Source organism: Callospermophilus lateralis, chromosome 12, assembly GCF_048772815.1.
Source record: "Callospermophilus lateralis isolate mCalLat2 chromosome 12, mCalLat2.hap1, whole genome shotgun sequence".
NCBI lineage: Eukaryota > Metazoa > Chordata > Mammalia > Rodentia > Sciuridae > Callospermophilus > Callospermophilus lateralis.
This window is the reverse complement of record NC_135316.1, coordinates 48,518,071-48,545,546: the sequence shown is the minus strand read 5'-3', so window position 1 is coordinate 48,545,546 and position 27,476 is coordinate 48,518,071. Positions and strand designations below refer to the sequence as shown.

The 27,476-nt window shown below is 35.2% G+C and overlaps 1 protein-coding gene across 2 annotated transcripts in view; it reads right to left on the bottom strand.

Annotated features, from left to right (window-relative positions):
* The window catches only part of Dach1 (dachshund family transcription factor 1), a 389,822-nt gene extending 363,708 nt beyond the window's left edge, over nt 1–26,114 (bottom strand). The window contains exon 1 of one of the 2 annotated variants that reach the window (XM_076872351.2): nt 24,664–26,114. In XM_076872351.2, coding sequence (XP_076728466.1) covers nt 24,664–25,511 — 848 coding nt within the window. In that variant the 5' untranslated portion in view covers nt 25,512–26,114. The remainder of the gene's footprint in view (nt 1–24,663) is intronic. The other variant, XM_076872352.2, reaches the window with a different exon arrangement.
* Between the last annotated feature and the right edge of the window lie 1,362 nt (nt 26,115–27,476).

The following is a 27,476-nucleotide window of genomic DNA, read 5'->3' as shown; positions in this document are numbered from 1 at the left end:
TTTAGTTTTCTTTGTTTAATTATAAATATATTCTCTCATTTAACAAAGACATTTTCTGCCCACATTCACTAAGTCAGTGAAGAAAAGAGTCTTTATTTTATATAGACATTAAGAGTTAAAAATACTAAATAGAACTATGGAGAAGATGAAGACACAGTGAAAAGAAATTCTGGTATCAATCCTCGGAAAGCATCAGGTCACTGACAACAGTGTGCATTATTGTTTATAAGCCATCTTGTGTGAGAAGGTTGAATTAAAGTAATTCTGAAGCAATTTTTGTCTGTTAATGTTGAGACTGATATACACTGGATCATGCCCTCTCTTTTTTTAAATGATATCATGATTTTCATTTGCTGTTCCTAATCCTCTATGTTTATTTCAAAGGCAAATCCTTTATACATATACCATCCACTGACACCAAAGTAAATCAGCCAGAGTCAATCCATATGCACACTCTGCGGCTGCCTTCTGTGAAGCCTACCTTTGTGGTGTGCATTAGCTTCTCCACTAAAAAGTCAGCTTAGAGGTTCAGCAGAACTCAGTTAGCAGAGCTTTCATTTTCATTCAGTGATATTTTTCAAATTCTGGTACAGAATGTTCCCATCATCTGATACTCATTATCACAAGCTTAGAATCAAGCACAATAAAGGTATTTCTTAGAGCTTCAGTCATGACTGAGCAGCATGGAAAGACTTGCTCTCTGTGGGTCACTCTGTTTGACTTTCATTGAACATTGAGTAATCCATAATGGAAACATAATATCTGTTCTCTGAGAACTAGTAAAAATACTCTCTCTTATAAAAGTTCATATGAGGCTTTCAGTCAGTTATTGGAAACCAGAAGACAAAGGGGAAAAAATCAGTGTTTTAATATCATGAAGAAATTATTAAAACATCATTAATTTGTAGACGAATTCTGAAATCTAAAAGTTCCATTCACTAGGTAATGAATATAACTCCTTTTTCACACTTTCTTTAAAAGTTCACATCAAAATCTGGGGCTCCTAACTTGAGTGTTCCCTTGAACCCCAGAAATGTGTTTTCAATACCACCTGCAAAATTCACAAGCATCTCAAACTTAAAACCTTCAAAATGGAATTACTTATCATCACAAAAACTGTCTTCTCCTCATTTTCTTATGACTGACAATACTATTCACCAAAAACTAGAGATTTAATATGAACTTCCTTCTCTTTCCCCCCACATTTCATTCAGTTTTTCCTCTTGAGTTTCTCTTTTGTTTTCTTCCCTCCATCCCTACCTTCAGCTGCCTTAAACAAACCCAGTTATTTCAAACTGGATTGTTAAAACATCCTCATATTTAAAATGCCTACAATTCAACCCTCTGAGAGTCTTACAGTTATCTATATCATTTCCCTAATTTGAAATCTTTGAATGAAATAAAATTTTCTAGTAATTTATAATTATCCATGATATAAGGTTCAAATTCTTTAATCCTATTGCACAGGGCTTTTACTGAGATAGTCAGTGCCTGCATTTCCAGAGTACGTTCCCAACCATGATTAGCAGATGTGTCTTGATCTCCATCCAGGCCAACCCTACAATCCCTGAAAACTAATTTTTTTTTTTACCTCATTATCATTCTATCACTGTAGGCCTTTGCAGATTTCTATCTGCTTATTCTGCTTATTTTTTATTTCAAAAAGCCTTAACTTCATTAATATAGGTGTGTCTTTTGATTATATTACTAAGAATAATGAAAAGTGCAAAGTGAATAAAACGAAAAGAAAGTGATAAAAAAAATACAGCATGGCAATAAAGTACATAAAAAGAACATTGTAACTTCTAACAGCTACACTAAGATCTGAGCAGATATGTTTGATTTTAATTTCTTTATATTCATGCCTTTAAGCTTGGATTTCCAAGATAGATGTGATTTATGGACTTGGAAGAAGAGCTTATCACTTTTCTTTATGCCTTACAAAAGATAAAGGGCACGTTAAAGTTGAGAAAGAACACACAGAAACATTCTTGGCCTCTCTCTAGGTGATGGTTGTTTCACAGTCCAAGGAGTTATTTTATTGAAAGTTTTAGAAGAATCCTAAATAGTGGAATCTTCATAAGAAGAGCCTTCATTTTCCTGGCAGCCTATATTTTCTGAAACCCAAAATTTGTGGCTGCCATAAAATCAAAGATTTTTAACTAGAAAAAAGTTTGTAAATATTAATCTACTTCATCTTCTAAACCTGCCATTTTCTACTACAATATTTTCTTCCCAGGATTTCTGACAGTATTAATATGATAAATTAACATTTATATATGCTATTCTGCAGCTCACTATAGAACCTAAAAAAAAAAAAAAAACTACCTATTTTTAATGAGGAAACATGTCTTTATTTAATTCCTCTAGTAAAACCCCAAAGTTTAAGCTCTTTGTCTGAGACTGGATATGCCGTTTTTCTTAGTCCACTGGAAAGATGGTTGAATAGAAGCACTTCTCACCATGAATAAACTGTGAAATGTAGGTGAAAATTAAATTTAGTTACAGCTGCCAGCTTGGAGTTGGCTCTTGTGGTGGTTGTCTCACTTAAACAAGCACAGCTGTTTGTGATGCTAGGGATAAACAAATACACACAAAAAGTAATATTGAAAGCAAAATAAGAATAAAAATTCCATAGTACAAATCTTGTAAAGGACACCAGTAACAGTGTGCAGGGTCAAACAGAGGAAGGAACAGTGTGAATTTCAAGGAGAATTGAAATCACATGGTGAGGGTCTGAAGGATTATGAGGAGTTGCTATCAGAGATAAGAAGGAAACAGATACTTAAATATTCATCTATTACTCAGACTTAAAGTTTAAAATATTAAAAAATTTCTCCTTAAAATTTACTTAGCAAGGTTGGCCTGAAAATAGCCAGAAAATAATTTCACCCTCAGAATGTACCTATTCTGGGACTGGGGTTGTAGTTTAGTGGTATAGCATTTGCCTAGCATGTGTGAGGCACTGGGTTCGATCCAAGGGCACCACATAAAAATAAATGAACAAAATAAAGTTTTTTAAAAAAAGATTCTTTAAGAAAAAAATGTACCTGTTCTTTGAACTTTTCCGTGTGAACTTCTTGTTAGAGATTTGGCTAACAAGGGAATGTTTAAGTGAGACATGGCTTATTTAAAGGGAATCTTAATTTTCAACAATATTTCATAATCCGTGGAATAGAAGTGCTTTTATCATTTAAATATTACAACTACTACACTATGAAAAACATGTATGGCTTCTTTTTTACTGTCTCACCTTACCTGAAATTATTTAAAGGTCAGTAATGACACTTCTAGGATTTTATGCCATTTGGGAAAACAATAGTATTCCAAGTTATGAATTTCCCTTACTACAGTGAAGTTTATAATTCTTCAAGAACTTTTCCCTATTTATTGGACATATACAAATGAGGATAAAAAAAAGCACTTCATAGGTACTGTAGATGCTGTCTATCAAGACTCAGCTGACATGATCTTTGATGTAATAGTATATTGAACCAAATAAAAGCACACAGACCATGCATTAGTTATATCAAGGTCATTTAGAAAAATACATTTATGGTGAAGGTTACAGGCAGCTTTGTCAGTTGCTTAAACTGTTTATATATTTATTCCTTATGAACTTTGAAATGAGTATGCTAACTGTAAAGCTTTGTGGATTTTTTTTTTTTAATCCCAGGGAGATCACAAATGCAAAGACTCAAATTTCAAAGGAGAAAAAGGATGAAGCCAGTCCATTAAAAGGTAACTCTCTAGAGGAAGTGAAGATGACACTGCTCTTTTCTGCACATCCTGGTCTTTCTACAGAGGGGCCCCACACCTGAATCTTTAGCGCTGAAAAGTTACCAGAGAAGTAAAGGTTGGAGACTCCCCAAAGCATGCACTAATGGATTTTTAAAACTAAATAATCTCAGTATATTTAAAAGTACCATTTTAAGGCACAATCCTGAAGTTCCATGAATTTCTTTCATGTCACGTAATATTGTTAGTTTAAAAATCATATACGTTATAAGTAAAATAGTGCAAAGAATCCTGGAGAATCTAGTAGAGGTAAGAGGGGGCAAAGGGAATGCCAATTGAGTATGAATGGGTTCAATTATGAATAGGCAAAAACTTTAGAAAGATCAAGGCTCATCACACTTTTCCAACATGCAGTTGGTATAATTTAGCAAACCACTGTTAAAAATATAGGACTCATAGCTAAACATTATGTTTAAACTAAGCCTTATCTCCTGAATTACAAAATACAATACTCTTTTGCTCTTGATCTATGCAACGTATCACTTATGCATGACCTTCTATTATGCAAGACTTTAATGAGACACTAACCATTAACAGAAAAACTACCAATATTTAGCTGTGCTACAGTTAACTCCTTACCTTACCCACCGATATTCTGGAACAAGGGTTCCCTTTCAATTTCCTATACAATAATTAACCTGGTGAAAAAAATAACATTATTTCCCATATTTCCCAAAGACAAAGCAAATTGAAGAATGTATGTCACCAAGTTGCATGTCATGGAAATATGTCAATCTAATAAATAAGTCCTTCACATGGAATACAAGGATTTCAAAATATCAAGTACCTCTTTTCTGCCATGAAAAAGAAAAAAATATCAGCCATCTAAAGACAGCAACAAGAATGGCAAAATACCTGAATTGAAAAACACATCCATGATGAAGCTGATTCCAAAGAACAGTATGTGAAGGGAAATAAACCTCACCCCAAACTTTCCATGGTTATGTTTCAGCTTAGAAATCAGAAATTTTGTTTCAAATTCTGCCTCCAATAGCATAATGTTTAAACCCAATTAGATGCACAGTGAACAGTTTTTGAGCTTTTAAAAACAAGCTAAATATAATAATGAGTGACTTGCTCTGACAGTATTACTTAAATGGAATTGGGAAGCAGGTATAAAAAATGGATTAGAAACTATAAGGAAAGGAATGAAATTGTAATAGAAAATAATACAGCTAGCCAGGCAAGGTGGCGCATGCCTGTAATTCCAGCAACTCTGGAGGCTGAGGCAAAAGAGGTTAAAGCCAGCCTCAGCAATGGCAAGGCACTAAACAATTCAGTGAGACCCTGTCTCTAAATAAAATACAAAAAAGGGCTGGGGATGTGGCTCAGTGATCGAGTGCCCCTGAGTTCAATCCCCAATACTAAAATAAAAAAAAAAAAAAAGAGAAAACAATCCAGCTATTACTATACATTCCTTTCCCCCACTTACATTGATCTAAACCCATGAATTAGTTTAATAAATTAACATTGCAATTATTTTGAACTTGTTCTTAAAAGGAAAATAAGACCTTAATGTGTACTATTTGTTGTATGGTAAGAGTCCATATGATGGTAAATGAGTTTGTTAAGAATCTTCAAAACACATTGCAACAAGATTTAAGGAGTTAAAAAGGAATAAGAAAATATATTTTGAACTTGGAAGAGCATACAATGGGCTTATATTGTGTAATTAAAAGTGATGAAAGTTAACCTACAGTGATAATGGGTATAAAATCTAATATGACTTCTATATTTATGTAAAGAAATAAGTTGCAACTGTTTGCTTTACATGGCTTATGTAACAATGTTTCTGAAAATCTTAGAACTATAAACAATATTAAAGAAAAAAATAGTAAATTACTGCAAAGAATAATAATGAACCTAGTAAACAAACATTTCCCACTCTTGCATTCCAGACAAACAGAGCACATATATACATATTGGACATTTTTAATACTATGTGTATTGTCATTTCCAAATAATGTATATTTTCCAACTATAATCTAGGTTATAGTCATTGGTTAAGCATTATTTTAATAGGACAATACTATAAGAAATAAAATTTCTATAATGTGATTGCTTGGATTCTACTTCCAGTCACCATGTAAACTTGGGAAAAGTCAATTAACTGCTCTGACCTTCAGAACTTTTGTCTTTTTAGGTTTTGGTTTTTTGTTTGTTTGTTGTGTGTGTGTGTTTGTTTTGGTAGCAAGGACTGAACCCAGGGGTGCTTAACCATTGAGTCATATCCCCAACCCTTTCTATTTATTTATTTTTAATTTCAAGAAAGGGTTTTTCTTAGGAGCTCACTAAATTGTTGAGGCTGGCCTCAAACTTGTGTTCCTCCTGCCTTAGCCTCCTAATTTGCTGAAGTTACAGGCATGGGCCACCAAGTCCAGCAGCACTATGATCTTTAAAGCAGTTAGAACCTACTTCTTATGACTCTTAGAGTGAAAGTGATGCCCCATATAATACACACAAAAATAGTTATCTTTAATTATCAAACTGCAAATGTATGTACTTTTATTTTTGGTCTGACTATTTAAATGTTTAGGTACTTCAAATATTGTATATTTGTAGATGTTTCATAATAACAATTGAGAGAAAGATAAAACATCAATGATATAAAGTCATGTGTGTATGAATATGTACAAAGTTTAAATATTTGTACCTAAACAACTGTAAGAACATAGAAACATTCAGAAACTAACAACACCTTTAAATATACCTAAGAATTAGTGTTAAATATGTTTTTGGGTTTTTTTAGTTTCTGCATGAAAATTTAAAACATATGTATCTATATTAGTGTTTTAATTTGTTAGTAATAATCAAAGAGTTTGATAATAAATAATCCTATAAGAACATTTTCATATAATTCAGTAATATGAAAATAAAATTTCTATGAGACAGTCAATTGTGTTTGCAATAAATGCCTACTATGTGCCAGAGGTAAACTAAGGATTTTAACAAAAATCAGTACAAGAGAATATTGTATCAAAAATCCAAGGAAAGTGATTATTAGTCAGTAGAAATTAAATTCATTCAAGATATAAAATCTGTTGATGAATTTGAGCAATACAACTTTAAAGCTGATCACAAATATTTCAAAAATTTTAGGTACATAAAGGAAAATGTGCTTCTGGTGAATTTTAGGCATGAGATGCTTCTGTAGACAAATACCAAGGAGAAAATCAATCAGCTTCAATTTCAACAACCTACTAAATTTCACAATAGAACAAGAGAGAAAGAATGTGTATTACATAATTTACAAAAATGTCAAGACATTCCAATAAATCTATAGATAATGGCAGAACAATAGTATTCTGACACAAGGACATTATATTGTATTGATGAGTTAACAAAATGTTTGTCAGACACCAAATTTTATGTTAATATGCTTGAATTCTCATCCAAAGTTTATTTTCAAAGCAAGAGACTATAGAAAATAATCATTTGAGAGATTTTAAGATTCTTGGTGATAGAACAATTATAAATTACATGTTTAAGAAAATTCTGGACACTGCTCTTGCCAACTTTAAAGAAAGTCAAAGATTTGATAATGCCTGATTCAAACCTCTCCAGAACCTTTGGCTTTCATAAAAAGTTATATAGTAGTTACTATAAATATTGAAACTATTCTCTTCCAAAATAAAATAAGTTATTTTCTCTATATGAAATAAGTTATTTTCTCTGTATGTGCTGTAATTATATTTTGTTTTATCTTGCTTCTCAAAAATTTTACCATGTTAACCCATTGTTTAGTTTCTACATGAAAATCTAAAACATGTTTCAAAATACCTTGAAAAGTTAATGCTAATAAAATTTTAATAAATATTATATACCGTACTTTGTTAATTTTCAGAATTCACAAATTTTTATTGATTTTTTATCTTTTTTTAATTGTAGATAGACAGAATGCCTTTATTTTATTGTTTTTATTTTTATGTGGTGCTGAGAACAGAGCCCAGTGCCTCACACATGCTAGGCAAGCCCTCTGCTACTGAGCTACAGTCCCAGCCCACAAATTTTTATTTTTAATACTTATGATTTAATTGGAATTTCCTTAAAAAGATGAGTAAAGCGTGATAACAAGAACCATTTTCTTTCTGCTTTATAAGCTTTTTTGGTAAAAGGAATTTTAAAAATTCAATTGGGAATTATAAAAAGATAACTCTTTAAAAAACAATTTCTGAAATGTTTTAAAATAATCATTATCACATTCCTATCCTTCTTTTGAAATAAGTAAATAATAATAATAATAATATTCCTAAAAACCTGAAATTAAGTTTCCTAATTTTTCTCTTGAAATGTCTATAAATGAGTAAATCTCAAATTCACAATTATTTGGGTCATGACTTTTTTTTGGTGTAAATGGCAATTTCCTTTTGAAATAGCATTGTGATATTTTTGTGGGAAATGATTCCTGAGAATGCTACTTGTTGCTAATGTTATAAAAACTGAGTTTTTCCTATACATATGGAGAATTCAAACTGAAGAAGACAAAAAAAAATCCAGTTGACAATCATAACAGTTGTATACATCAAAGCCACACCTCTGAATTCTGAAAATATTCATTTCACCGTCTGAGAGCATATACTAGACTCAGTACTGTAGCCTCTTGTTCAGTGCACTATGGGCAAGAGATGGTGCCTTTACACAAGCCAGTGGATCGATTAGTCTTGGTAGAATCTTATTTTAAGACTCTTTAAGGCACTGATTTATGCACAATTGATCTGATCAACCAGGCAGTCAATGTGATTTATTAGCTAAGATGGCCAAAACCCTTTTTTCTCCTTTTTCATGCAGTAGTAATTCACCTCATTAGAGGTAGAATCATTATAGGAAGCTATTGAGAAATAAGAAGTCAAACCTGCTGGCCTGACTCCCTGTGTCCCCCACTTATGGATCTACCAAACAGGAATAGCTAGACGCTAGGGCCGGAGGTTCTGTGCATTTATGGAAGCCAGTGTGTGCACACTGTGGCTGGAGATGGATGGAGTAGATTAAAGGGGATTCTAATATTCCTTCACTCAGAAACATTTCCAGACGGCAAACTCATTCATTTAGCCTCGTGAGAAACTCATTCATTTAGTTTCTAGCACATTTTTTTTTATTTAACTACAGTAAGACAAATGACTTGTATTACTTTGTAATTATGGGGTTTAACTAAACATAAGACTAACAATGTGCATAACAAGGGTTGGCAACCTACAGAGTGCATGCAGATATGTGTGCATACACTTGTGCACACACACACACACACACACACACACACACACGCACTTCCACATAAACAGTTTTCTCTAAGGGCTGAACACACATTTGAGTTTGCCAAGCATTTATACTTCCTGCACTACGTCGGTGTGGGGAAACACTATGGCTCTTATACAATATAAATGGTCATTTCCTGTTGGTAATGTCTATTCCCCAGCCAGACCCTGGACCCTAAGTCTCTACTGAGTATTAAGTACCTCCTTGAAATTTAACAAATAGCTCAAAAAATGAGTGTAACTGAGCAAGGTATGACCATTCCATGAGAATTCTACTTCAGCACACTATTACTCAACACCTCCTTGCTCTTGAATTCAATTTGCTTCTATAAGTTCAAGGCCAGGAACCTTAATTCTAGTTACCCAGGTCATGCATTTCCTGTTGACTTCATAGAAGTTCCTCACATCAGAGCAATATCAGGAAATGTGTCCTGCTAATAGCTTCCCCTATCCGTTATCCTTCTCTCAACTTTTGCCATTTCCCTTCCTGCACCCCCCATCACCACCCTGGAGGCAAAAAATGAGTATTCAGTATTCACTGTTTAACAACCACACATTAAAATGACTATGTAGTACAAAAATGTTCTGGGACAGTATCTTATTTCACTGAATATGTGCTATATAAATTGTGAATAGATTTGGTTAAAAAAACATCAGATTTACTTAAGCCCAGTTATGTAATTTATATATATATATATATATATATATATATATATATATATATATATACACACACACATATACTACTTTTGATTTACTCTGACAAATGACTCCTTTAGAAATTTCGAAATGAATGTACAGTGTTTACACTGAACATCATTTCAATAATCTTAAAATATGATGAAGAGCAAGGTAATCTGCAAAACATATGATTTTATAACTCTCCCAGAAAGTAAGGTACCACCTGTTCTTATTACCAATCAGTAATGTCAAAATGCCATGAAGTTTAGCTATTGAGTTGGTTCAAAAAAACTACAATTTGTGTGATATACACTTGAGCTGTGATGTGTGCATCTGTATGTATGGTTGAAACCACATACTGATGCATCTGTGTGTATGGCTGAAACTGAAAATCAGAAATCTTTACCAAAAGGATCCCATGTAAAAGTTGGCAACATCAAAACCATATCAGCAAGGTGAGATTATCTAAGAGCTCGAGTTCTTATTCTCATCAGGCCTTTGCCATTGACCAGCTAAATGTTTTCTTCAAACTTCTTTAATAGAAATTAACAATAAAAACAAGTAACTTCTTCTGATTTTTGTTTAAAAACTTTAGCTGGATTGTCATTTTAATAATGATCTATATATTCAGACTTAAAACTCCCTCTTTATAATATATTTTATAGTTTATATTACATTTGGCATATTACATGATAATTGGTAAATGATGTATTAGTTACCAATTCAATTTGAAATAAAACTTTGCCTGTTATTGATGACTTAAAAGAATAGGTTTTTTTTCCTTTAGTTAGTTGTGTTTTCTTGGCACCAGATGTATAAATACAAGATGACACTCCAGGGAGACTATTGAGTTCATAGCACATTTCTGGTTTGTTAAAATCATTCACCCTTTGGGCTTATGAACCACAAAGCACCCACAGCTCAGCAAATCCCAGCATAGCACATGTCATATCACATCTTACTGCTTTAATATAGTCCTCACATTCTACCCTCTCAATACAGGTAAGTATCTCAAAATCATTGCGCATAGCAACAACTGACATCATGGTCCATGGAACACAATACTTTGTCATTAACTATGTGTAGTTACTATATGAAGAATACCACTTCATCTTAAACTTGGGACTGATGGGATGAATATTGCAGTTCAAGACCCCAAATGTTCTTAATATTGTCTTGAATAATTTGGTTCTAAAATGAAATAGAGTCTAGTAATTCTCAGTGTGCTTCCGCATTGGTTTAAACTGTGAGTGTATAATCTCTGCCTGGTTAAGCTCCACATTTACATGGAGAGAGTGCCAATGAGTAGGTTTCATCAGACATTCGTGGAAGCTGTCTGGCCAATAGGAGTGGTTTGAAATGGTTCCCTAATCACTGTTGAAATCACTGATAGTACTGTCTGTCCACACTATGACAGACAAAAGCTGAAATGTATTAAACATAGCAATCCATCATCCTGCAGATGGGAAGCAGGAGCCAGCGGAGTTCAGAGGCAGTGACTACCCGCTGCTTAACAAAGGCTGGAGTCCTGACAGTTCTAGTCCCTTCCTAGTTCCTCACTGCCATCCCTCCATCTAAGATGAATGAGTGCAATCAATGAGGGAGAAAGCCTGCTGAGGACCTCAAATTCAAACATTGTTACATTTAAAGTGCTGCTTTTTTTTTTTCTAACCAGAACCATTGCTTAAACAGTTTTGTGCAAGTACAAGATAAGTGAACGAACTACAGATTAAAAAAAAAAAAAAAAAAAGTATACTCTTAGAAAATGTTTCATTGGTGTACCACTAAGTTTGGTGAACTAGCTTTGAAATAAAGCTATGAAACTAATTCAGAGGAAGTTAAAAAAAAAAAGTCATCCAATTAAGGGTAAGGTTTACATTGTTTGGGACAATTTGCTAGTGATGTTCCCTTAGAATGGCCAAGAAATTGTTATTTTTAAATAAGTACTAAATAGAAATGAATTACTGTTTGCTAAAGTTTGATTCATTTTGCATAGTTGTTTCTAATAAGGACATGTGAACTTCAAAATAGTCAAAGGGAGGCGGGGGAAGCCCTCAACTGCTAACAGCACATTAACAAAGTATAGAAACGAAAGACACTTTTCTTTAGATTTCAGCCTTGTCATTTCCAATTTTCTGCTCCTTGGACATGCTTGTATTCAAATTCTGGAACATCTATTCAGCATATCAATCCTAATTAGACAATCTGGGTCTGGAAAGGATGAGAGCTGGGTCATTTGCATAATTTAATCATAAATACTCAGTGATACATATTTCCAAATGCATTTGTACAATTATCTTTTCATCCTTGGGGCAATGGTATTAATATGATTAGGCAATATTTCTGGAAAAAACAGACAAGTATGCACTCTTTTTAACTGCAGCTTAGGGCGATATGAAAAATTAATTAATTTCTGAAGAAAATCAATTTCTCTACGTGACCACATTAGACATTGCTAAACCAAGACTCAGAAACCTCTCTCAATCACTACGTTTTATCAGGCCCTTCTAAATTCTGATTAGTATGTGAACAGTTCAATAGAAAAACTGGTAATGTATCAAAGAGCATCTTAAATTTTGAAGAGATCTTTCTGCCTACTTTCTTTTTGGGTATACCACTCTGCCTTACTTTAATGCATTGTTATTTAACCAGTCAATGAGAAGCCTGTGAACTCATTCTTGAGTGATCTTTTATTAATGTACATTAACCAATTTCAAGGACAACAGGATAAGGTTACTTTTGAAATGCTTTATCAAGAAATTTGGATTTATATTCATCTAAAATAATCTTAATTCACACAAGACTATTTACTGTGAAAAAATATTAGATGAACCAAGTCATCTTAAAGAGTACTAACTGTCATAAGAAAAACACTGTAACATTCTTAGCAGAGATATAAGAACCCAGGTGGCTAATCTGATTTTTAAAAAGAGATTCTGCTTTGTATGTTAATTAGTGCAAAAGAAAGAAGTGGCATTTGTGAGTTTAAATGCACTATTCTTTTCTTTTCAATCAAATGAAAAAGTAGAAATTACTGCATGCAAATATTCAATATTCATTTAATTTGCATAAAGGTGCTTGAACAAATTTTTGATTCTAACAAGCTCATTTTTCATGCGTTTTGTCTTTCATCCTAATCTAGCATCTGTCATTCCTTTTTGAAGTTATTATCGGCCCAATTCCCTCTTGGACATGGTTGCTGGGTGACCGGTATCTTAGCACCCACTTTGACAGGAACAGATGTGAATCTGATCAAGAGATTTCCCAAGGGTACCTGAAATCACAAACAACTTTTGTGAAAAACAAACAGCATTCCTGTCATGGGCCCTTATTTAACCCACTCCCCAAAAGAAAGAGCAGAAAAGTTTACTCCAGACCAAATATACCATTTGAATTTCATGTCATAAACTTGGGATAAAATGCCTTAATAAAAATAAATTATATATTTTCACACTGATGAATTAGAGAAATCCAATCTAAATATCAACACCTAAAAAGCTCAGAGTTTGTTCTGTTGTTGTTTAGATGTTTGTAGATAAATTCCATTATAAAAAAGCATTTCTATTTCATTTACAATTTTACTAGAGTTTCTACCCAAAAAAAAGAGAAGAATAGTATAAGGTTAATTTAGAAGATAAGAATATTTTAAAAGATGAAATTTAGTTTGTGACTAAAGGCTTTCTATTTTGTGTATCATGTAGAATTCTGTGCAATGTTACAAATTTGAAGTTCCATCTCTTCTTTAAAAATAATATTTTTTAATGTGATTTTTTCCCCCCAGTTCATGTGCTGTGTCCCATCAATCATGTTTGGAAAGAGAGCTGTAAGGTGCCACTAGAAGACAAAAAAGATCACAGAAACTCCACATCATCACCATTACAAAAGTCAGAACAGTTTGCCTTTCCTGAAATATATTCCTTTTTAAGACCAGTATAATGATCTTCTGGTCTACCTACTTCTCCTTTCTTCACACTTAAAAAAATGTGGGGAGCAATGGTCATGTTAAATCACCATGAAAGTAGTTGGAACAAATTTTCAAATCAAATATATGATTGGACTTTGGTATTTTATAAATATGGCATTAAAGTGATATTAGTTGATACACTTCTATTGCATGCAAATGATGTGTCCAGGCAGAAAAAACTGTTAGCTTACTAAGAAAGTAAGACTTTTGCTACATAAAGGCGAATAAAGTTTAAAATTCCAAATATTTTCTTCTTGAACATGACTTAGACAGTGAAGAAAGTATTGTACCTCCCATTAGAACACTTTTTTTTTAAATGTTTCTCTATCTATACTCCAAAGACTGACTTATTATAACCATTCTTATAAGGAAGTTTTATGTTTAGTTCTTATAGAGAAATATCTAATAAAAATATCTTCCGCAAATGGTTTTAAAGATATTAAATTTAAAAAGTGAAAGTGTTTGAAATTCATTTAAATATTTAATTGGGAAAGGAATTTACTCACATCAACTCCAAAATAGAACAATGGAATCATTTAACACCATATTAATTGTAATAACAAATATATGTGGTGTTTTACCATTTATAAATTGTTTTTACATAAGGTTGAGAAGTTGGCCCTCATTCAGTAATATAATGGTGGTCATTAATACTGTAAGTTTTATAAGCAAAGAGATATTATAACCTTACATATTCAGATAATTTACTCCTTTGCATATGTATGATACATCATTTTGATATTACAGAAACTAAGCAAACTACTACATACCTAAAATCCTCTTTAGTTACAACATTTGTTGAATTAAATTACAATTTAGACCCATTCCATGTAACTAAAGTGAATCCAACTAAAATAAAAGGATCTTTTATTTTAAAATAAAATAATACTACCTTCATTTGCTTCTATTAATGGCAAAAATAGGCTTTTGGAAACCCTTCAAGTAGCCTAACTAAAAAAGAAAATAAGGAATATAACCATTTAAAATGTAACTAAGAAAAATTAGATACATTCATGTATCTTATGCTGAAATATGTTATAACCAAAAAAAACTCTTTTCAAAAGTTTCTTCTCCTAGTTGGACTAACTCATTAATGCAGATAAGTTATTTCAAAAGTGCAAAATAAATATTTTCACCTGGAATTAAATTTGTGTTTAAACTCCATAAATCTAGGATATATACATAGATATACATGTATATTAGATATTTTGTCCAAAAAAATGACATTAAAACATAAGGAAAGAGCTGCTTTGGCTTAATAGTACAATATCATTAATGAATAATTTTTAAAATTTTTTCTAAGAATATCAAGTGACTAAATATGGTAGCCATACAGGTGTTAACAGAAAGAAAAAAAAAATAAAATTTGACCCAGAAGGCTTCAATATTAAGGTTTGAATTGGGATCAGTTCATTCCTTTCCCATGGGGTAACTTGTATAAATGTAATTCTATGGTTTCATAAAAGCAGGTCAAGTTTCTATCCCTGGGGGTCTTTTGGCAATTTGAAGCATGGAAGCACAGTTCCTAGCTACAAGTTCAAATCTGCATGTGCTGTCAATGGTGTGAAGAAAGAATCAGTGAACGGCAGACATACATTCATCTTTGATTATCATACACACTTGTCAGAGCATTCTTAGAGGGTAAGAATACAGGTATCAGATCACAAAAGTCATAAAATACTTTGAAACCAGTTTCTCTCTCTCTCTCTCTCTCTCTCTCTCTCTCTCTCTCTCTCTCTTCTTTTCTCTCTCTCTTCTCTTCTCTCTCTCTCTCTCTCTCTCTCTCTCTCTCTCTCTCTGTCTCTCCCTGCCCCCTCATGAGGCACAAAGTGATATTAAATGTTCGTTTACATTAAGATAACTAAATGCAAAGATGAATTTCTGATCCAATAATTGTGTGAAAGGCTTATTTATTACATACAAGATGTGGGTTGTTTTCATTTCCATGTTTTTGATGAAGCAGAAACTTAAGTAGACATTGTTTTATAAGCTGCTTTCTGCTTTGAAAAAGAATGTCTGCTTGCTTGCATTTTTACCAGTGAAGTAATGACTTGACAAATACCATGGAATGATTGAGAAAGTAATTGATTTCAACTTAACTGGTCCTTTACCAGGTGTTTTCAAAGACAATTACAGCCTACTGCAAGAAGTGGTAATACCCATCTCCTTATGCAGACCTGAAGATTAACCCACTGACCTCATTCCTAACTCATCTCATTGATGGCAAGGCTTTTAGAAGACAGTCACTTTTCTTCAGGTTATGAAATTGTTTTCCTATCATTTATCCACTGATTCTAAAAGATATACTTGCTCTGAAGTTCAAGAAGCAATGAGATAAATGAAACAAGAACATCAAGCACATTTAGTGTTACTCAATAATGTGTAAAATCTAGTACCTAACTGTTGAATATTTACTTCAGACCAATAAAATAATTACCATATATGTATCTTTTAAATAGCAAATTAAAAGTATATTTTAGTTATAAAAATTAAGATCTAGGAAAATTAGCTAAGTTTTTAATCACTGTCAGTAACTATACGTCGTACACTGTATTTTTAAATATTTAAGTTTAAATTATTTCTTTTACAGAAAACTGCATCTTTTGAATTTCCTTAAATTATCATGAGGTAAGTAAAATGTGCTCCTCATGTATTTTACGCCTGTATAAATTCTGAAAAGAAAAAGTAAAGCCAGTTTTATTGATAAGCTATTTGTCCTATGGCCCCATATCCTGTAGTTGTGTGTGTGTGTATGTGTGTGTGTATATATATACACATAAACATATATGTGTGTAAATAAGTAGACTACAAATGAGCTTAAGATTAACAGGAATAGAAATGCCCACTACAGAGATGTCTAAAATGATGATAAAAATTTTACACTTGTTGCACATGCAAGAACATCTGAGTATAAGGTGTATGACTGGTAATATGAAAATCAAAAGTGCTCCAAGTAATTTCTTTAAAATTCAAAGGCACTATTAAACTAGAAAATGCCTAAGTCAAGCAATATCATTTCAGAGAATTTGCTTAAATTAAGTTTAAACATGAGGTTTTAAATAAAAACTAAGAATACTGTGAATATATCAGTATATGTTAGCAGAACTATGATGAGTTCAAAGATCTGTTATGTCTTCAGTGATTTACTTTGTTTAAACATCAATAAAATCTTTTAAAAATAACACTGAAAACATAACATGATGAATTATTGTTAGTTTTAATAAAACTTCAGGATATAGTTTAAGATTTCAATAAAATATTTCATTTGCCTGATATGTGAATATAATAAAGTATTTCTTGTTTAACACATACTAGATATTTATTTTCATTACCTTTAATTAAGATATGACCCATATGCCTTAAATGGAATTTACAAGTATTTACTGCAAATGCTTCTACATGGTTCCATTAAATAGTTCCCTTTCATCTAGCACACTTTGTTTCCTGAGATATACTTTGTTTGCTCTTGAAAAAACAGTGTTATTTTTTCCTGTTGTGATAGGAAACATACTTTAATTATTTAGGAATATTAATGCCATAAAAATACAAAGATGATTTAAAACTGTGAAATTTTAATCTATTATGTTTACTTCTCCATTTATTTATACTAAGGAAAGAAAAACATTCCTCAATCATTCCTCAATGTGACTCATCAAAATTAATTGATTTATTATGTTGCCTATTTCAATATTTGCTTTATTAAAATTATGGCTTAAAGTTTTTTGTCAAACATAAGCACTATTTCAAAATTCTCTATGGGATTCATAAAGGTCTATTATTAGTGTCTGTGTTGTATGACAGATCTCTTGACCTTATTCCTCTAATCTAACTGGAATTTTGTATCCTTTTACCAATATCATCCCAGCCACTGGTTACCACCATTCTACTTTGTTTCTTAAGAATTCAACGTTTTTAGATTACACATAGAGGTGAGATCAGGCAGTATTTGTCTTTCTGTCCCTGCTTTATTTCAATTTAACTTCTTACTAGAAATGCATAATGTATTCCAGATATTGTATTCAGTATATAAAATGATTATTTTAGATTCTTCTGTAAAACATTGTTCCTTTTTCTCTTTCTCTCTCTCCCTCATTACTCCCTAAAACTTGTTTTAAAGCAAGTGGCTTTCAGTGTGTTTCTGTGCTGCATAGTGTAGGATATTTCAATATATTTATATAAAAAAGACCAATTAAACAATGACATAGTAAGTTGTGCAGTTTAATCAGTTGCCTCTGGCAACTTCCAGACAAGTGACATACTTTAAATGCGCAGAAGATTCCCACCTTAAAATCCCAAATCGACTACATGCTATTTTGGATCAGAAAACAAGAAGGCCACACCTTGAATAAAATTCAGCCATTGGCACATGGAGTAGCCTATACAGAAAATTCTAAAGATGCAGTTTTTTTTTTTTTTTTAAGTGGGAGAATGTTTTTCTCTAATAAATGTAATCCATGCCAGAAGACACTAAGAAATTTAAAAATGAACCTGGGCTGGGGTCTTTAAGTTTAGATTAAATTGCAATTTGGGTGATTTTCTCTATTTAACTTGACATATAAATATATATTTTTAAATTGCACATTTGAACACTTATACAAAAAGTTAATCATTTAAATGCCTACAACCAGCAGCAATGGTCACTCTCTCAACAGATTCTCAGAATTCTTCTTCAACTAAATAGGTACATCAAAATAAAGAGAACCACTAGTTAATCTAACAATAGCTCATTAGGACTGAATACAAATATCTTATCCTTGGTATTCTTTGTTTTGCAAAGCAAGAAGTTGATAAACTACCTACACTACTCCAATAAAGTCATTCCTGTATGTGACATACCCTAAAAAGCAAAAATATCAGCAAATAAAAGTTATTTTAAAATACAGATTCTATAGCGTAAAATCACTTCTGATTAAAAATACTTTTGGCAAATTGAGAAAAGGGAAAGTAAAGGAATTTCAGCACAATGTAGGTTCACACAGAATCTCTGCTATGTTTGAAATATGTGTAGATATGAAAAACCAGAGCCTCTGATGTTACACTTACTATCCAGGTTGCATTAAGTGGTCTTTTAATTCAACATTGTCTTTTTCTAAAAATTAACCAATGAACACAACAAATATAATGGCAAAGGGTTGCTTAATGAATTCCCAAAATCTGAAAATATGTAGATTTAGCTAGGTTATTTAAACTGTAGCATTTATATAAGTACATATATTCACATACATATATACATTCATATATTTTATTATTATATGTTATACACACACACACGTGCACGTGTGTGTGTGTGTGTGTGTGTGTAACCAACCAATCAAAATCCACTGCCTCAGTTAAGAAAATGGCACATGCTGGAACAAACTAAGGTCATATTCTTTTTAACAATTCAAATATAAAATGACAAACCCTTATCTTGATTACATTTTTAATACCTAAATAGTCCATATCAATTTCTACATTTCCTATCATTTTAAAATCATATAACTTGATGCGATTTTTTGAATGAACAATTTAGAAATCACATCCTTGAAAGAAAAAATTTAAACAGTTTAAATTTAAGCAGAGTTTTAAAAAAAAACAAGTAACAGAAATCTTAAAATCAAAATGTTTAATGAAATCTGGAAGACTCACCTGTACCTATTTAGAAGACATACTTCAAACTAATTTCTTCACACAAGGATTCAAAGGGAGACAGTTTACAACCTGTGAGAGTTTCATTTCCTATTGTATTCTGCAATGATTGTGTTCTATATTGCTAATACAATGCTATTTTGATGACTATTTCACTTGATTGACAAAGGCAATTGTATGAAACAATTGAGTAAAATAACTTGGAAAGGTAAAATAATCCTAATTGATAGTCAAAGCACAAAACTGTCTTTAAAACAACAACTACTTGGTTGCACATTAAGCTAATTTACAAATGTTACTTACATTTCAAAAACAAAGCATCAAGTGAGAAACAATAAAGCATATCATGTTTCTGTATGCTGGTGAATCACACCTAGTAAATCGCCAAAGAGAAGGGTGATTTATGCTCAAATCCAGGCAAGACTTTAATCAATATTGGGTGTCACATCTCAGGGGACTGGGGGTGGTATCGAGGCAAAAAGAGGGTGGCTAGTATTTGTCTCAGTAATTTGTATACGAGAAATATAATAGATTAAACAAAAAGCAGCAGCAGATTTTAATAATAAAGTAATGATTTAAAAATACTACACAAAATGCTTAAAACTGTGTAAGAGAACACGGAGTGAAAAAGACTGTCCTGTCCTGGTCTTCATTCTTTATAATATTTGAAGTGTCACAAAATAAAACATAATTTGTACAAATCAAATTTCTTCTCTTAGAGCATTAACTGATAAACTATAGAGTTCAGAAAGCAAAACATCTTAATAACCAAGTGCACTTTTAACAATAATGACCGTGATATTTTTGGAGACTAATTCCAAGAAAAATATCAAGTTGAAAGATACTACCCAAACAACTGTATTTGAACCATGTAAATCTAGGTTAGAATATTTTTATTTTATTCATACATTTGTTATTAAATTGCAATTTTCTAACATATTTAAAGTAGAGAAAAATAAGTTCAGGGACCAAACAAACTTTCATATTTTATGCCTTGGTCTTCCAATTATGTTGCATTCCTTTTGAAATGTTATAAAATGAGACACTAGGCTTTATAGGAACCATTAATCTACTGTAATACAAAAACTTCAAAAGCATAGCCTCTCTTCATTTGAAGTAATCCTTGAATTTCTCAGTGCCAAGTATCATAATTATCTGTTAGAAGGAGTGAATCTGTATTTGTGTAGAAACTTTATCGATGCATGAGTCTGTGCCATTGAAAAACAGGCAACAGGGGAAATGTTAAATAAATATAGACTGTTTCAGCTTGCCATCTTTATTAAAACTCCTGACAAGAAAAATCAAGCCAAGAACTAGAAAAAAAATCTTATACTTCTTATACTAAAATTTTGTTCAGAGATTTCTATTGAAACATAAAAGGCCTAGCAAGTCTTTCAATTTTATGTCCATGAATGGTATCAACTTTTAAGGAAAACAATATTATTTGTTAATATATGTGTATACATATATAAAATGTCTGATAAAACTAACTTGAATCTATTCAAGTTTAAAATTTCCCAAATTTAGAGCTATATAGAAGCTATATCACAATCTGGTTTGAAAGATCGTGAGACAAGATCATCTTCTGACAATAATCAAAGAAATAAGCATGTTAGATAACATAACACAAGAGTCACATTTTATTACTTGAATTCACAGAAAGATGAATCCTAACCCAAATCTACAGACAGCAATTGACTCTTGCAAACAGAGACTTCATCATGTACATAATTACTTTTCTTTTGTTGTTGTTGTTGTTGTTATTTAATGGTTAGCAGTTAATTAAGTGACCTCTATTGCAATAGACAAGTCCATGCAACTAATGTTTAGTTTTAAAATAATAATTGGAGGAAGCTGGACAAGGTCAGAGTTTGCCCCTTGACAACTTTTAAATATATTTCCTTACATTTTCTTTCATGTTTTGAGACCTACACTTTTTAGTTTTACTATCTAGCAGGTGATAGTCTCTTTTTCATCTCCTAGTGGTAATGACAGATGGCTTAAACATTTACTCCAGTTTTCATAGACAGCATACAAATACAAGGGTCCCAGGCAAATCAACTCTACTCTAAGGATTGCTGCTAACTTACTGAGCCACTTTAAGCATAAACTCCAGTTTATGAGCCTTTCTTTTCTTTAGCATCATTTTGGTTCCTTGGATTTCCTGGTATTAAGTAGTTCTGAGAGTCATAATTAGATATATGTTCTATAAAAATCTGAGAGTACTAAGATTTGATATTTCTTTCACACACACACACACACACCATGTGTACCTATGTATTCATAATACTACCTATACACTATATATAAATACAAACATATACACATGTAATTTTATATAATTTGCTTTCTTGCACTATTTCTCTTATAGTCTGTGTAAATTATTTCCTTAGTCTGTTAAATAGCTAGAGTAGAAACAAGAGTGAAAGCATCAATATGTCTAGATAAATGAAAAAAAAAGATTTTAAAAGCAAAGTTGTAAATTGAATTTAAATAAAATGGAATTGTTTTTTTTTTAATTTAAAATGCAAAACATTTAGATTGTTGCTTTCAAAGTAAAGAAATAAAACAACAACACTGGTAATTACCATTGAAAATAATGATGTCAGCATTGTAATATGCAAACAGTACATTTTGGTGAAGGATAGTTCAATTTTAAATTTAAATTTTATTTTCTTTTCCTTGCTGCGGTGGGGATCGAACCCTTCAATTACAAATTTTCTATTTCCTTAGTCAATGACAGAGTTAGGAAAACCTAGGTAGATATCAACAACTACACTTCTTCTCAGGTTAATGACTACATATTTGCATGTATTTAAGTTTGAGCAAGCTTTTTAGTTGGTATAAGATCAAAATTCAAAATTAAGTCAATAAACTTCCCATATTTAATTTAAAAATAACCTAAAATGGGATTTTAGAACAACACATTTAATTGCAAAGTATTAAGGCCAGGTAATTGAAACATAATTAGAGTAATGATGAGATATTTTTGGAGGGATGAACAGTTCCACTGGATTTAACTTATCTTAGTTCTGAAAGTTTAAACTCAGAGCTGTTAATCTCAGGGGGAAAAAAGAAAAAACTTTTTAAAATGTCTAGTTAATAACTTTAGGACTATTCTTCAACCATTTGATGAGGACTTTAAAGTCTGAACAAAAATTCACAAAATAAAAATAATCAAGTGTTACATTGATTACAACATTATAATGCAGTCACTGAAGGAACTTTTCTCAAACAATTGTGTATGTGTGTACTAAAATGGGCATTGATTATCTCCTACAATGTGTTCCATACACACACACACACACACACACACACACACACAGCATTCGGAGAAAACCAGCCAGTTACCAATTTATTGGACAGCCAATTTTGTAACAATCGGATTTGAACTGACTTAATTTTTACATAACATTCTTCAGAACAACTCCAAAATAATAGTCTGTCCTGGTTCGAATAGTTTTAATGGATTTGGGGCAAATATTTTACCTTATGGATGAGTAAGTGAGTAAGAACTCCAATTGTCTGAGTAAATGATGTTTAGTGATCATGGTCACCCCCACCCCCATCTCTACTGCCACCTGCCCATGCACTTGGGCACTCATGCGCGCATACACACACACACACACACACACACACACACACATACTCACACAGAATATACTAAAAAAAAAAAAAAAAATTCGAATTGAAGGTTCAAAACCGAGATATACATCTTTGTTTCATGTGAAGAAAGGCAAATAAACAAGGAGAAGAATGTCTGACATGTGCTCCTTTGAGTTTGAGTCTTTTAGGGTTTACAACCTTCTCCAGCAGTACCCAGGAATCTTTCTCCAAGGAAGGAATCGCTAGTGGCTTTTTCATTACCATTTTTACCTGGTCTCCTCTCTTTCCTTCCACCTCAGCTTCCCTAGCTCTTCTAGAGACACACACTAACTCCATTCCTTCGGTCTTTAAACTTATTTGGAAGGTAGCGAAGTTTCCACTTAAATTTTGCGCCCTGTTCCCACGTGCCTGCCTGTGGTCTCCAACTTTCCGTATTCGCTTTCTCTAGGAATCTCTGAACTTTTCCCTCTGCGCTTCCCTGAAGCGAGCGGTGGTGGGGACAAAGCGGAATTGCGAAATCGAGTGGAATCTTCATTTCTACCCCGAAATTGACAACTTACCCCACTCCCGCCCCCTCCTGGTAGAACCTCCCCCACTGAGCATTCATTAGCATAAAACTGGTAGGGCCCCGGGACCTATCCTGAACCTCCTCTGGGCGCGCCTTTGCGGGGCTGGAAAGCCAGCAGCGCAAACAAGTATTCAGGCCCGCAGAAGCATCCCAGTGCAAAACGTGCACCTGCTCGTTGCGGGAGCTACTGGCCTTTAAAAAAAAAAAGAAGAAGAAGAAGAAGAAGAAGAAAAAGAAAAAGAAGAAAGAAACAAGAGAAAAAGAAAGAAATGAAAAAAGAAGTCGCACTTTGAAATGAGTGAGCAAGCGAACGCGCTGTGGTCTTCCTTTCCAGTCTCCCTAGATGGCTTTCTAAAGTCTGGGGCACCCGCTCACCTTCCCCAATAGAAGAAAACCTGCTGGTGTCCTCGCATCTGTCTTGGGGCAATCATAACCCCTTTATTTCCTTTGCACACGCACACGCTCACACGCGGAGACACACATGCGCACACACACGGACCCTCCCTTCGAAAAGCTGTCCCTTGGGACTTGGGGCTGAACTCCCTGAGTGTACCCCGGGATTGCCCAGGGTCTCTCAGCCTCAGGAGTCATTCCCTATCTGACCTCAAAGTGCCCTCGTCCGACTGCCAACCCACTCCCTTGGCCTCCTAAGCGGCCGCTCACCCGGAGAGTGTCTCCTTGCTCCAAGAACCCTGCGGGGCAGGGTCACGACCTCCCCCCGCCCCCGGGAGGTGCCCAGAGGCTTGCGGTGGAACCCAGGTCCCTGGGAGCGCACACTCCGGCAACAGCTCGGAGAGAGGTTCCCAGACGCCGACGCGCGCCGGGAAGGGGGCTGTGGCTCCTAGAAAGGCGCTGTCCTCCTTCCCGCCCCCTCCGCCCTGAGTCTTGGGGTTCCCAAGCCTCACAGCATCCAAGAGCTGGCGGCCAGTCGAGCAAAGATTGACCCGGCCGAAAGAGAGCTAGATCTGGGCAGAGTGAAGTGCCAACTTGTCAGGGGGTCGGGCGCGGCTGGCGAGCTCCAAAGAAGAAAACCAGAGGGCCGCGCTCGCAAGGACGCGCGGCTCGCGGGCGCGCGGAGCAAGCAGAGCCGGAAAGGGAGCAGGGAAAGGGCGAGGAGGCGGGTGGGAAGGGGCCGGGGGCGGCAGAGGCTACACTCTGCTCTTTACCTTGCGTTGGTGCAGTCATTGTAGAGAGTCTCGAAGTCCTTCCTGGAGATGAGTTTGCAGCGGTTCACTCCGGGCTGGATGGCGCCCAGTCCCCTCAGGATGCGAACCTGTTCCACATTGCACACCACCGGCGTGATCTCCAACCGCTTCAGCTTGGTGTAGACCGTGTGCAAGCCCCCCACCAAGTGCTTCAGGAACAGGTCGAAAGCCTGGGGCAGGCAGATCAGCTCGCAGCCCTCCACCGTGAAGGAAGCCACTTTGGCCCCCCTCAGATCCACCATTTTGCACTCATTATTCTGGGGGGTGTTTTCCACTGGGGACGGGGTTGAGTACACGGGTTTCCCGGGGAGGGGGCCGCAGCTGCTGCTGCTGCTGCTACTGCTGCTGCTACTACTGCTACTGCTGCTGCTGCTACTGCTGCTGCTGCTGCTGCTGCTGCTGCCGGTGCTCGCGTTGATGGGGGTGCTGGAGGCGCCGCCGCCGCCAGCGCTAATGCTGCCACCGCCGCTGCCGCTGCTGCCGTTGCTCCCGGCGGCCAGGCTGGGGTTGCAGTTGCTGCCGCCGCCGCCGCCGCCACCGCCGCCTCCGTTGCCGCCGCTGCCGCCTCCGCTGCCGCCGCCGCCGCCGGGAGAGGTGACTGTGGCCGCCGCCGCCACCGAAGAAGAAGCGATGGGCTCGGGCCGGAACAGAGTTGGCCCAGAGGACACGGAGGGTCCTATGGACGGAGCCGGAGACGAGGTCGCCGAGGAGGTGGAGGTGGTGGTGCCAGAGGAGGAAGCAGACGTGGAGATCGGGGGTTGAGGGGGGACCAGCTGGGTCGGAGGGATCAAAGCCGCCGGCACTGCCATGGTCACATATAAGGGGGGAAACAGAAGGAGAAGAAGAGAGGGGAAAAGTTGCCACACACCCCCGGGAGGGGACGGGGGAAAGGGGGGAGAAGAAGCAAGAGGGGCAACAACAACAACAACAACTCTAGGAGAGGACGAGGAGAAAGGGAGAGAAGGGGGAAAAAGGAGGTGAGGGTAAGAAAGAGCGAGCGCAGGAGGGGCGAGCGAGAGAGGCGCTCTAGAGAGAAACGCACAAAGTGTCCCGCAAGTCGAAATGCGAGTCCTCTCCAGGGGCTGGGATCGAGGGCTGGTTTGGGGGGGGGGGGCGGGGGCGGGGAGGGTCGGCTGTTGTTGTGTGGGTCCCGCTCTAGCACAAAGTTAAGGATGAAGGTGGAAAGGAGGAGGATTGAGGACTTGGGTTCTCCCTGGCAAGTACATTGATCAAAGATTGAGAGGGGAATGACAGAGAGAAAATGAGCTGAAAAGTGCAGGCTGCCGGCTGGACGAGTTGTTGTTGTCACACGGTGCAGAGGGGAGGAGCTCCGGAAACTTGAAATACCCTTTGAAGCCGCAAAAACCTCACTCACTAGTATTAACCCAAATTATCCAACCAGGAACTCGGAGCAGAGACTCCGAGAGCGCGAGACGTAGGGGGAGAGAGGGGTGGGGGGGGGGAGAGGGGTGGGGGGGGAGAGAGGGAACAAGAAAAGGAGGAGGGGAGGGGGAGGATATGGAAAGAAACTGTGGGAGGGACGGAGAGGAAAAGCCTGGGACACAGAAGTGGCGATCGGAAAAGGAAAGATAGACCATCGTCTGCTTCTCTTCTACTACTACCGTTAGGTTGCATGTCTAATATTCAATTCCTTCCGCGACGACTCGTAATTTTTTTCCCCAAAGCTTTTAAGCCATCGCCTGACAACTTCCACAGGAGCCAGAGCGCTCTGAGTTCTCCTTCAAGGATTTAGGATATATCTCCAAGAGTTTTTGCAAAGAGATTTAAATGAAAACACATCCCTGCTTCATGATTATTAAGAAATTATTTTGAGGAAAATTCACATGTAAGCAAAGCGTAATGTTTTATGCGTCTGATTGTTTTATTTCTCTATTAAATTATTTGTTTTTTATAAAGATAGTGAAAATTTCAGGGTAGCTTTCAAGTTGTGGGGAGAAAGTCCAAAATCGCTTAAGAATAACAATGCTTTATGTAATCCCTTTCCTCCTGATAGACTGCAAAAATAAATACTTGCCATGAGATGGATCCTTTAGAGTAACTTTCACCCTGAAGACAGGTCAGAAATGCCTGTTATACTCAGAGAATTCAAAGAGATTTGGACACCCTTAAAGACTTAAAAACTGGAAAACAAAAACACACTGATTTTCTCATCCAAAACTCTATAATTAATTCACCTGTCTTTCAGAGTAGCCAACCATCCTCATATCCTTTAAGACCCAAGACTAGTTGCTAGTGTGTTATTTAAGTAACATGATATTTCTGTGGGATTTTTTTTCATATTTGAAAGTCACAACTATATTTTGGGAAAGTCCTTTTCATTTTGTCAATGAAAATGTTTGTTATGTAAATAATGAGAACAAAAACTAAGCTCCCTGGTTAACTTGTAAAGGCAGAAAGGGTAACTGTGCTTGAAAACATTAGGCAGAGTTTAGAGTGACTCTCTTCTTTCTTTCACCTCTCCTTTTCTTCTCTTTTCTCACTTGTTGCATGGAGGTACTTATTCAAGGATCTTTGCCCAACATATGATTTGAGCATAGTCATGTCAGTTTGTTGCTTTGTATCTATAGGAATCTTAAATAGTGAGGCATTGAACCTGTCTACACATGCTCAGTGACTTCACAAGATATGAAACAAGCATTCCCTGGATTTTAGACATTAACTATTAACAGCAGGTTCTTAGTATTGAGGATGAAATTTTTGCCATTTTGGTTTTGAAATTATCATCACTTTTCTCCTTATCATGTCAATCCTTT